Source organism: Sylvia atricapilla, chromosome 3, assembly GCF_009819655.1.
Source record: "Sylvia atricapilla isolate bSylAtr1 chromosome 3, bSylAtr1.pri, whole genome shotgun sequence".
NCBI lineage: Eukaryota > Metazoa > Chordata > Aves > Passeriformes > Sylviidae > Sylvia > Sylvia atricapilla.
This window is the reverse complement of record NC_089142.1, coordinates 46,352,175-46,365,133: the sequence shown is the minus strand read 5'-3', so window position 1 is coordinate 46,365,133 and position 12,959 is coordinate 46,352,175. Positions and strand designations below refer to the sequence as shown.

The following is a 12,959-nucleotide window of genomic DNA, read 5'->3' as shown; positions in this document are numbered from 1 at the left end:
CATTGTATAAGCTCAAACACAAATGCACAGTGATGAAAGAGAAGGAAAAGGAGATAGGGGAATAAACAATTAGCATGTGCTTGGATGTTATTTTACCCAAATGATGGCTTCATCCCTTCATCAGCAATCCTTTAGTTTATCTTTCTTCACTGTACCATTTTGGACTTCATAATTAACTGCAGGGTAATATTAAATCCATGGGCCTCAGTACACAACTTTGCCAATGCGCTGCTACTTGTTTCCAGCTGAAAGCAGGAAGTCCTCTCATGCCTTTGAGCACTACCATTGGGTGATGTATGCACTGAGTGGAGCGGTTTGGGTGCATGTAATGTTTGTCTGACCACAGGCACTGACTTTTCCAAAGCTAGCCTGCAAAATGGATGCTTTGCCCTTGCAGGTATGAGCTGACTGTTGATGACAAGAAACAGAGCAAGAAGAACCCAGCAAAGGACAGAGCAGAGAAAAGCCCAGACAGCATCAAAAAGTTTTATTTTGGTGGCTCTCCCCTCAGAACACAGCAAGCCAACTTCACTGGCTGCATAAGCAATGCCTACTTTACTAGGTGAGTAACATTCCCCCAAACACATTAACAGGCAGTGACTGCCCTGCCTGACAGCTTGAATAGCAGCTCACGAGAAGTGATTTATTGTCACAATAAAAATTCCTGTCTCATTTTGTGAGGCTAGACATCATGTGTGAATAAGATTCTTACCTTATTTGCCATGGAACCTGTTGGCACAGATCTTCTAGGTTAAGATATTGTTAAGGTGGGAATAACTTGATGAAATAAGCTTTCAGTACTGCACCTGTTAATGCTGCTGGTGCAATGAATAATTTGCATTGCAGCAATTTACATTTATATTATATAGCTTTCAGGTCTGCCCTTGAAACAAAATTATATTAAGACTGGGGAATCACAGAAGCCGGGGGAGTTAGGACTTTGGTCATGCAAAAATTGTCAGAATGTGTTGATCTTAATTGCTTTATGTAATGTTCTTATATAGATTTTAAAGTTTAATTTGATGCTGCAGATTGATATCCTCGGTTTATGCCAGCATGCATACAACAGGCAGATGTAGTATAGGCTGTCCTCATTACCCATACATTGATTGATCAACCTGTACTTTTATCCATGATCCAAGAATGAAAAACAGCCCATTCAAATATAATTTCAACTATAAATATATAATTCTGAGATTTTTTTTGTAAACAATTATAATACTTGGGAAAAAAATGTTATTCTTGTCATCTCCTCTTTGAAACACAGGTTGGATCAAGAGGTTGAAGTGGAAGATTTCCAGAAGTATTCTGAGAAAGTTCAGGCATCTCTGTATGGATGCCCTGTTGAATCTCCTCCAGTTGCTCTTCTCCATAAGAAAGGAAAAAACTCATCAAAAGCCAAAGGAAACCGTAATAAAAAGGTCTGCTACAAATTGCTACAGTACCACTCTAGAGTGTTCCAAAATTCTCCAAATTATGAATCTAAAATGCATAAAGACAACATCATATTTATGAACAGGATCCTGTTCTTCTATATATTCCATCACTGGGAATGATTGCCCTGACATGATCTATCTGGCCTACACTTGGATCATTCTCTTTTGCTAGAACTCTAAAACAAAATACCTGACTTCTTCAAAACAGTACTTCAGAAACAAGCCTTTTTGATTTCTTCTGCATTCTAAAGGCAAAAAACTTGCTCCTGTTCTCATCTTCTTCTGTATGGCTCTCTAAGGGCACAATTAGCATACATTAATATAAATACGGAAAACACTTTCCACCAGCATGCAGAATTTTTAGTCCAAGCACATCCTCTTATGTCTGTAATATAGGTGATATCACCAAAAGCAGAGAGAAAAAGATTGAATTAGGAAAACCACAAAAAAATTTAAACGTAATTATGTTAGCTACACAAGTATTTTGTTTATCTCTTCTTATGTCCTAAATCAGCATTTATAGTAGATCTGTTCAAGGAAAATTTGACTTGTAAACAGCCCTGGTATTTATATAGGGAAACAATATATTGCTAGTGCATATATAAATGATACTGTTATTTTATTATGTCCAATCTTAGCTAAAAATTCTGGTTAATAGTTCTTTTTCTATGAAGGTGGGAAGAGATAAAGACAAGATTTCACAGCCTTCTTCTGGCCTCAAAAAATTGTATCAAGTGAATTTGCAAAGAGAGCCTCAGTGCCATTTGCCCATGAATCCCAAGGCAACTGAACATGCCTATCAATTTGGAGGAACAGCAAACAGCCGGCAAGAATTTGACCACATACCAAAGGATTTCAGTCAAAGGTAAAGTGACTTTAGAAATAAAAATTAAATATGCTGGGGAGGAGAAAGGTGTATTTCATTTTTTTTAAAGGGACACTATTCTGCTGTTATTCTGGCTTTTTTTTTCCTTTATATCTTAGGTTAAATTTTGTGTACAGCATGTTGCTAAGTTATATTAAAAGGTGCTTCAGTTGAGTAAGAGAAAACACAGAATGTGTTTCCACGTACATCCCTCTTGTGGAATCTTCATCTGCATTGCATATTAACAAAATGTGTCTCCTTGCCTATTTGTGTGAAGTTTTTGAGGATGTTAGTTCTAACAAGCAAAGCACAATAATCAGTCTCTGTACACAAGAAGCAAAGGCATTAAAGCAGAAATAAAGCAATAACATGCTGAGTGGACCTTGTCAGTAGTTTAATGGTTAGGAATATTCACAGTGCAGTAGGACTTAAAGCTATAAAACCTTATCCAATTCAAGCCATAATGGAAGTCTACGTAATAATGAGTCCAGATGCTGTTGACATTCAGTATTCATTCCCCCACAGAATATGTCATGCAGTATTCAATATGCAACAAGGATTTTTGGTAGTACTTTTCATTATAGACTCTAAATTCAACAACACAGCACTCCCTGGAACTCAGAAAAAAAAAAAAAGAGTGTTCTTTCCTGGTTAAAATTAAAAAAAAAGTTATGTTAATTTTAATTCAATAGCATTTTACTTAGTGCATTTCTGATGGTACCCATATGAAGTCAAACCCAAACTCTATCTTCATCCCACTTTCATTCTTACAACACATATTTATTTGCCAAATATTACTAAAGCTTCATAATTGTAATGTTTGTTTTTAAAAAAACAATGAGTTCTGTTGTTTTAAAACAACTGATACTAGCAAGGGACTGAGAGTCTGTGGAGTGTATACACACCTGCCATTGGGAAAGTGTAAATCCTTAAAACAATATGAAGAATGGAAACTAGGTTAGACCTGACATCAGAATGAGGAGGAATCAGCTCTGGCACTGTCCTACACCAATACAGCTTTGCCATGTTTTAGACTGTAAGTAACAATAGCAATCACTCAAAAAATTTTCACTGTGACAATGTCAAACAAATAATGGTATAACTTCCCATATTGTCTTGGACTTCACAAGGAACTACAAGGAAGGGGAAGCTTTGATCAAGTCTGAAATAGCATTAAACATCACGCCTCTGTGCCATCAGACTTAAAAATTCCCCCAACACTGCTATTTAACATGAAAGGAAATGCAGTGTCAGATTTTGGTGGTCTGCATTGAACTTATTCACTCCAGAGATTTTAGTTTTTGAAAACAAGTTCCTCACCAGGCAGCTTCTTCTCCGACTTTGACTTCTGCTCAATAAACCTCAAACATCACAGAATGTTTCTCACAAACACCACTTCCATAAAGGAGATGGATATTTTTTTGGATGAAAGGAAAATCTCAGTCTTCCTCTGCCTGCTGTTTGATTTAAATCAAATGTATCTGCTTTAATGTTAATACTGTGTTTTTATGTGCCAGAGCTCAGTTCTCTATCAGTCTGAAAACTCACTCATCTCATGGAATGATTTTCTACGTTTCGGATCAAAAGGAGACCAACTTCATGGCCCTTTTCGTTGCTCATGGCCGACTCATTTTTATGTTTAATGCTGGTCACCAGAAGATAAGGATTAAGAGCCAAGAGAAATACAATGATGGTCTGTGGCACAATGTAAGTAAATGAAAGCAATCATTATGGTGGCACATGCTGTCAAAGGCTGCACTAAAGACACTGCTCATGTGACAGCTCAAGGAGTTTTCATTTATGTATTCATAAACACACCTATATGTTGAGAAACTTCCATCAATATTTTAAGTCATTAACTAGGGACAAGAAAGTGAGTCAGTTATAAAAATTCAGCAATTCCCAACACTAACAGCTGAACAGAAATGAAGGAAACAAGAACAGTAAGGCAATTGAGAGTTAAATGAGCTGTAAAAGGAAAGACTAGAATAATTTTGTTCAGCAAATATCTTTGAAGTGCCTAAGAAAGGAGTACAGCTGTCTTAGGCTACCTCAGTAGTCTATGAATATAAAAAGACAATTTTAGGAGTCAAGGTGATTTTCCCTCTGTAGGTATCTGGCTTTCCTCATCAACTACATAGGAAGTCTGCAGTTACTAAACTACTGATTTGGGCATTTCAGTGCTTAAAGCAGATTGGATGAATCCATACCATAAAACTAATGAAGACTGTGAAAATGCTAACAGTGATAGGTAGATCTCAGTAGACCTTATGACAACTTAATTACCTCTGTCTTGCACAGCAAAATGTAAGAAAGGCAGCAGTTTTACTATCTAGCCTTCATATGAATGTGAAAAAAGGGTTATCCAGCAAAGAATACTGGCAGTTAGCAAAACAGGCTTGTGGAGTATTGCTCACAGACTTTTCTTCTCAAATATCTCACCTTCTTCCACTGCACAGCAGTGATCCTTAAGAGATGAAAGTAATCTTCCACATTTTTTTCTTCCCTTCCTAGGTGATATTTATTAGAGGCAGAAATATTGGTCGCTTGATAATTGATGGTCTCCGAGTACTAGAAGAATCTTTTGATGGGAACACGAATACTTGGCAAGTCACTGAACCACTCTATATTGGAGGTGTAGCTCCTGGAAAAGCTGTAAAAAACATCCAGGTAAAGCAGACCTCCATGTATTTAATCATGTAAAGTTAATACAAAAGCTGACTGTAGGGATAAGATCAGAGAAAAGCTTATTAAGATCTTGACCCTCATCCTGCTGAGGTGCAGACAGCTCAGTTCATGTATAGAGCAAAGCTTCCACAGGGCTGGGCTGCTGGTGGCTGGGTTAAGCTTCCACAGCCTTGCAGAAGCAGCTAGGAAAACAACAGTCCATGAGCAGGAGAAAAATCCTGGTGACACCCAAAATTAGATGAGACAAGTAACCTTAGGCAAGATCGATTTCAACCTGAGGTCTGAGATATAGAATGAGTTTTGGAAACATTTTGATGTTCTCCTAGTACCTCTGTTTTAAGGACAACACCTAGAGGTCAGGATTCTGTTCGACAGCTTGGTAGTGAAATATACGGAAAGGAGTGTTAAACCAAAAATGAACATAACAGTTTCTATCAAGGTAATCTTTAGTGTTATGTGCCTAACAAGATTGATAAACTACTCTGAAAAATTAGAAGGTAGACCCTTTTCTTGCCTTGAGGCTATGAGCTGTATGTATAGCACTGCCTTGCCCTAGTTGTGCTTTGTTTCTCGCAGTTTGGTAGGGACTGTTTGAGAAAAAACACAAGCTGGAATTACCCTGAAGTCATCAAAAACACATGAGAGGCTATGAGAATCATTTGTCCTGCTTCCCTTCTCTGGAAATTGTTTTTTAGTTCAAAACTGATGTCCCAGACAATCATAGCCTTACAGCTTATAAACAAGTAAAAATAAAGACAGAAGAATCTATTTGCTTTCACAAGCAGTTTATTTACTAATCAAGTTTTTTTTTACCCCTCAGATTAACTCTGTCTACAGCTTTAGTGGTTGTCTCAGCAACTTACAGCTCAATGGAAGATCACTTACTTCAGCTTCACAGACATTTAGTGTAACACCTTGCTTTGAAGGCCCATCAGAAGCAGGAACATACTTTTCATCAGAAGGAGGATATGTCGTCCTTGGTAATATATTCCTTAACAAATGTATTCAAAAATAGGACTGTAGTATTCTCTGTGCTTCAGAATGGCGTTTTTCACTAAAGGGTGTGGTAATTTCCGAGGCTGTGAGCTGGAAGGATAATCAGAAACAGATCATCATTGCAGTAAGCAGATGATATTGACAGGTCACAATGTCACCGTGAAAATTACCTAAACGCATCTGTATGTATGTACTTCAAATAAGAATAATTTTAATAAGGGAATAATTTTAATAAGGAAACAGACCATAATATGCTAAAAATTATTACAGAAATCAAGGTGGCCAAGACCAAGTACACCATCAAATGGCCATCCCTTATTTTTTAAATTAATAAAACAACATGCAATTAAAAATCCTGCAGAAAGGCTTTTGGTATGTCTTGATACAGAACAGCATGACAGAACACATCTTTTTCTGTCATTTAGGCCTGCAGTGTTCCAGGAAGAGTTTTATGAGGGTGCTTTGGTCACATAGGCTCTCATCTGAACAAGAAAGGAAACTGCACAGCCCTATTCACTGGCAGCACCAAGAGGAATCAGACAAGTGTTTCTAATTTGCTCCCTGGCTTGTCACCAGTTTGAAAAAGGGAGTTTCTCCTACTGAATCATCAAAGCCCAAGTGAACTCCTACTCACTCAATAATGACTGCTGAGTGTCTAGGAAATTGCATAATAAGAAGCTGCCAAAAAATACAGATAATTTACTTTCTGCTGTCCATTTCATTGTTAAAAAATATGTTTAAACAAAATGCATTTTTTAAATAATGAGAAAAGTAAATAAACCTTTATTAGTACTCCAAGCAAACACAATCAAAACAGAAGTTGAAACAGGTCATTGAGAGCACACCATGCTATCTCACATTTCAATAGTTTTAAGGACAAATAAAATCCACCCTAAGTTTGATGTTCTACTTTGAAAAAATGTCCAATTTCATCACTAACTCAGTATAAAAAGAGTGTTATTCTTTTTACTTCACAGATGAATCCTTCAGTTTAGGCCTGAAATTTGAAGTTGTTTTTGAAATACGTCCCCGAAGCAGCTCAGGAATCCTATTGCATGGTCACAGTGTGAATGGAGAGTACCTGAATATGCACATGAGAAATGGACAGGTATAAAGAAGGTCACATCTCCTCCACTGCCTTGACTGGTTTCTTTTCCACCTACTCAGGCTTTGCTACATGCACATAATGTCTTACAAATTTGCCATTAACTGATTCTTATCTCTCCCCTAAATATAATAACAGCTTAGATTAGCCAAACCAAATATTTATTTTAAAATACTAAAAATTTAAAATTTTAAAATACTAAAAATAATACCTGACACAAGAGCGGATCACTTTACTAATACAAGCCATAAATATTTTGTTATCAGCTGAAAAGAAGAAAAAGCACTGTCTCTGCCACTCTTTGTGGGTCTTTCATCCACACATTAAAAATGTATCACAGTTACAAGTAAGGTAACTATCAATAAATTTTTATTTCTTGTTTCTTAAACATAAGTCTGAGTCACACTCAGCCTCTTCTTTCTTTATCAGACATATATGTGATGGAAAGAGTGAGGGAAAGGAAAAGTTCTGATTGTCTGTTGGCCTGGTTTCTACAGGCTCTGGATTTCAAATGAAGGAGAGAGGTTTGAAATTAACTCACCATGTAGTTATTGCCATTGCTGTATTTTTTACTGTGTCCAGACTTTTCTGGATCTCTTCATGCTATGCACTGCACACATACAGAAATAAATTTCAGTCTTAAGTGAACAGCACAAGGAAAGATTTAGAGAATAGGAAATCTTGGCAGTTTTTTGGTCTTTCCTGCAGAAGAGAAACTCAGGGCACAGTCAAGAGACTAAGCAGTCTGGATATTCTTCAATCACTGTGATGCTCCTATCAATCAAAGTGGAAAGGTATTTAAGTGAGGCTGGCTGTACCCCAGTTAGAAACGCAACACCTGAGGAAACACTCTCACCTCTTCTGCAAGAGCAGGCACCTACCAGCAGAGTGACTGAGCAAACAATTTAACATCATGATTCATCCTATCCTAAAGCAGATGTCTAATTAAGTGACTAAATGAGCTGTTATTCAGAGAATTTCTTTTTCTATATTGGCAATAAGAGAGAACAGGTGCTTCAGTTAGGCATCTAACTTTTGACAGCTGATTAGGCAAGATGAAGCCCATTCTTACCCCTGTATCTGGTCCTTGGTGACCTAACAGATAAATTCTTAAGTACATTGTGCTGAGGTGTATCATTCCACACTTAAAAGCTACATTTGTACAGAACTGGTCCAGTGTAGCACTTCTTAGGTACAGTTCTAACAAAACATCTGCATGTTCAATAATTTGTCTGGTTTTCCCAACTGTACCAACTGGTCTAACAAAAGGTGCTGCTTCACACCTCACTTCCTGCATAATGCATATGCAATTCATATACAAAATTCACCCTGGAAAAGCAGCACTTCCCTGCTTGTCACTGAAGCAGTTCAGTACCTTCTTCTACCTGTGTTTCTTTAGCATTAACTATCTGCTCCCTCTGAACACAGGACAAAGAACCTGTTCTGTGAAACCATTTTGCTGGGCAAATAAGAGCAGCAGCTTTAATTCATTTTTTAAATGTATGCATCCCTATCAGTACAGTTTGTCTGGGTGATTTATTAAGGAGTCACTTTCTCCCATGATTCTTTATTTGCTTTAATCTATACATTTTGTCCAAAGGTGAATAAAAGAGAACATGAGGATCATTTTAATTGTGTTGGTTGGTGCCCTTCTGGGAAGAAAAAAATTAATATCTCTTTGTTACAACTGTATCAAAACAGAGACTCTCTAGAATTATAAGTTGTTTCCCTGCGAGAGACTATTTATAAGGGCATGTAGTGACAGGACAAGGAGGATTGGCTTCAAATTGAGAGTAGATTTAGATTAGACATTAGGAGGAAATTCTTTACTGTGAGGGTGGTGAGACACTGGAACAGGTTGCCCAAAAAAGATGTCGATGCCTCATCCCATTAAATGTTGAGGGGCAGGTTGGATGTGACTCTGAGCAACCTGATCTCATGAAAGGTGTTCCTGTCCACAACAGGGGCGTTAGAACAAGATGATCTTTAAGGTCCCTTCCAATCCAAACAATTCTATGATTCTGCGATTTTCAGTCAACATAATGTCAGCATAATCAGGGACTACTTCAACACTTGAAAAGCCTGAGTGGACTCAGAGTGTGGAGTTCTCTGGCAATCCCTACCTGGAATCTCGTGTCCCACAACAGGGGCACAACACTGTTTTGCTGCTGCTGGAACACTTCCATGCAAAACGATATTAATCCATTAATTAAAGCAGAGTTGCAAAATTCAGAATTATGTTCACTTTCTAGCTCTGCCAGAGACTTACTGGTGAGCTTGAACAATAAACTTAAAAGTCATTCTTGAATTTGCCATGTATTCCTTTCTCATATATTTTCTGCTTGTTTATACTTGGGTTTTTCATTACTGTTTTCCTTATTAAGTGGCTAGCAAGATGCCAAAAACATCATCTGATGCCTCTAAACACTAATTTACCACACAGGAAATTATAGAGTAGAGGTACTAGTAAATTAGTAAAATTACTCTTATTTTTAAATCTTTTTTTGAACACTTCCTTGAGATAATTAGGAATGTCTTGGAACTTTTGAATCTGAAAAATTAAAAAAAAAAAAAAAAAAAAAAAAAACAACACAAAACCAAAAACACTAAATTTGGATTCTAAAGGTATTTTATTTTGAAGAATTTAATAAAGTCATGTTTTCCTTTCTCTTGGATATTTGACATATTTTGAGTGGAAAACACAACATTATTATAGCAGAAGGTAAAAAGAGGAAAGGAGGCGTTTACAGTGATAATTATATTATTTTTCCCTCAGGTTACTGTGAAACTGAATAATGGAATCAAGGATTTTTCAACTTCAGTGACACTGAAACAGAGTCTCTGTGATGGCAGGTGGCATCGAATTGCAGGTCAGTAAAAGGTGATCATTCCCTAATTAAGGTAACAGACCCCATCTCTTGCTCCCCAGATATCCATCTCCATGGGCAAGAGCACTGGCAGTGCAGAAGTATTTTCAGTTCTTTTTCACCTGCCAAGACCAAGTTTGTCTGAAAGACACAGTCTTATTATCCAGAACTGTAGAGCTTCCTGGGAGGGCAAGCACAGGTTCCTACAAAGATAGGAAGAACAAACAAAGATGGAAGCTCCTTGTTCAAAGGACAGAAAGCAGCCTAGCTGAAATGCTGGCTACTTTTCCTAATTCATATATCAGATTATATTCTTCCTTTCCCAATTAGAGGTAACTAAGTTGATAGAATGCAGTAGGCACAAGTATATGCCACCCTTAAAAGTCAAATAACAAGACAGATGTGGGGAACCTTTTGCTAACAATAGAGAGATCTCTGCAGCTGAGAGTTTCCCTCTGCACCAGACAGTCATCCTTCTTTCCTGGTTTTGAAAGTCAAAAAATACTTCTAAACCCTGGGTACTTTGAACCCTCTCATCTTCCTGTCTAGATGCTGACTTGGGATGTCTTCCACTATCACAGCAGAATTAGATCTGAGTCTGCACCCCTTTCCACAAGCATTCTGGTCTCCATCTGAAGGAAATCCAGGCACAGGAAAGGGAGAAGTCTCACGGTATTCTAATATACCCCTGATTGGGAGTTATTGGGCAGTTTTTCTAAACCACAAGCTACTGTATGCTCCTAACCTGGAGCCTGAGCACTGCCACCAGTGCTCAAGAGCCCCACTCAAAAGCACCTTTGCTCCCTCTGTATCTTCCATTGGCCCTGCTCTATGCCAGAATCCACTCACAAATTGTCACTGATGGCTCACACCCAATCTAGCAGACATGAAATCAACAACTACACCAAACAGATAATTCCTGTCTGTGATAAAAAAACTCGTGTGTTACTTCTTGCTGATCCCTGTTTCTTCTCCTTTCAGTCATTAGAGATGCAAATGTGGTGCAGCTGGATGTAGACTCTGAAGTCAACCATGTTGTAGGGCCACTAAATCCAAAGGCAATTGACCACAGGGAGCCAGTGTTTATTGGAGGTGTACCAGGTATGTTTATGATATCTTTGTGGTATGTGGTTCTCAGATTTCAGCCCTGTTTCCAGAGAAGGCATAAAGACTAAGTTTTCACCTCAAAAAAAGAACAAAATACGTGAACAACCTGGTAAAATTCAAAGGCTCAAGAGCTGATCATAAATGTTCTGCCTCAAGTTCTCAAAGAAAAAGATATGTTGCTTAATTGAAACATTCACAGCTGCTGGAGGGTAAGGTATGGATTCAGTAGAGAAGTCAGCCAACTACAAACAAAATTTCCTTTTTTTTCTATTTTTCCTTCCCATATGGGCTTATTAAGAAGTGATTTATTTATTTATGGGATTAGAAACTCGCTGTCACTGAAACTGGAGTCCCAAGGTTTAGTTGCTGGTAGGCTTCTTTCCTCTTTCTCAAGCAATGCCATCTTTGAACAGAAGACAAAACACGGAGATTCTTTTTCTTACTGGGGGTTTCTATTAGACAGAATTCTGCTCCTGTGTATTTGTGACTCACAGACCATCTGTGTAGCATGGGCCAAAATTACCACATTTCCTTCCCTTATTCAACAACCCCTACTCTGTTGGGGTTCATATACAAACTGTAATCAACAATACGTGACTCAATTTTTAAATCAACTCCAGTATATTTCTCATTGAAAACATGTAGCCTTATTTCTCTGAGCCTTGCATGTCAATCATTAACAGCTCTAACTACAAAATTCATTACAATGCTTATCTTGGATTAGTGGCTTGAGTGTGTGGTGTTCACATCCATCTCACGCTACCAGGAAGTAAAATGAGCCAAAAGGGAATAATGAAATCTATGCACAGATGCCTGCTTACTCTTTAAATCCAAACTGGAATTTTATTAGGACAGAACTCTTCCCAGAGAGGTAATATAAAGGGGTAATTGCAAATGCTGTTCTGCTTCATAATAGAACTTCTATTTCTACATTAATTATAGAATACTAAAGCAATGGCATACATTGGCTCTATAATGCTACTATCAGCCTGGCACAGGAAACTCTTACACAGAACTTCACAACAACAAATGAGATACAATACTAAATAATGCCATGCAGACAGCCAACTGAATGCAAACTAACAAATCAGACACAGATGACAATACATGTGATGTTAAATTACAAAAGCAGACACTGGGACCCACCTTCTCTTTTACTTAAAAGAAAATGTAGTTGTCGAAAAATGAAAAATCGTGTCTCTATTGATAATATAGAATCAAGAGTCTTACATAACTGTAGATAACTAACCCTACTTTAATGGCCTCTGGACACTGGCAGTAGGCCAAATGTTTTAAAAGAAGATTCAGAAGAGCTACACTTAGTACCAAGGTTTAAAGATTCTCCCACAAAACTGATTGTTTTGCACATCATGAGCTCTAAATTTTCATTTATTTATTTATTTTAATCTCCTTCTTCCAGAATCTCTGCTCACATCAAGCCTGACTACACGCAATTCCTTCATTGGCTGCATTCGTAACTTCATGATTGATGAAAAACCAGTGAGTTTTAGTAAAGCGGCTTTGGTCAGTGGTGCTGTAAGCATTAATACCTGTCCAGCAGCCTGATAGTGCACTGCATCAATTCTGAAAAGTTCCTTAGACCACAGAAAGAAAAACAGAACAAAGAAACAGCAAGACAAGAAGAATGAAAATATCACAGCTGCATCTACAGAAAGCAGGAAGGGGAGGGTCACTTCTAATATTTACACGCAAACAAAAATCACTGAGGAATAAAAGCTGTTACTTCTGCACTTCTCTTAATATACCACAAGAGTGAGCTTTACCATTTCTTATAGCGTATGTGTGGCCAGTCTGTTACATTTAAATATGAGATTATGAAAGAAATTAAAATTATATTAAATATGTTACTTTCAAAATAGATCCTCTACATAATT

General features: G+C 37.5%; 1 protein-coding gene across 2 annotated transcripts in view; it reads left to right on the top strand.

The window, feature by feature from the left end:
- The window catches only part of LAMA4 (laminin subunit alpha 4), a 99,375-nt gene extending 86,710 nt beyond the window's left edge, over positions 1-12,665 (top strand). For both annotated transcript variants that reach the window (XM_066315275.1, XM_066315274.1), the window contains exons 29-38: positions 398-562; positions 1,268-1,421; positions 2,111-2,301; positions 3,819-4,008; positions 4,816-4,971; positions 5,810-5,969; positions 6,963-7,093; positions 9,867-9,960; positions 10,939-11,058; positions 12,485-12,665. In XM_066315275.1, coding sequence (XP_066171372.1) covers positions 398-562; positions 1,268-1,421; positions 2,111-2,301; positions 3,819-4,008; positions 4,816-4,971; positions 5,810-5,969; positions 6,963-7,093; positions 9,867-9,960; positions 10,939-11,058; positions 12,485-12,630 — 1,507 coding nt within the window. In that variant the 3' untranslated portion in view covers positions 12,631-12,665. The remainder of the gene's footprint in view (positions 1-397; positions 563-1,267; positions 1,422-2,110; positions 2,302-3,818; positions 4,009-4,815; positions 4,972-5,809; positions 5,970-6,962; positions 7,094-9,866; positions 9,961-10,938; positions 11,059-12,484) is intronic.
- Positions 12,666-12,959: the final 294 nt, after the last annotated feature.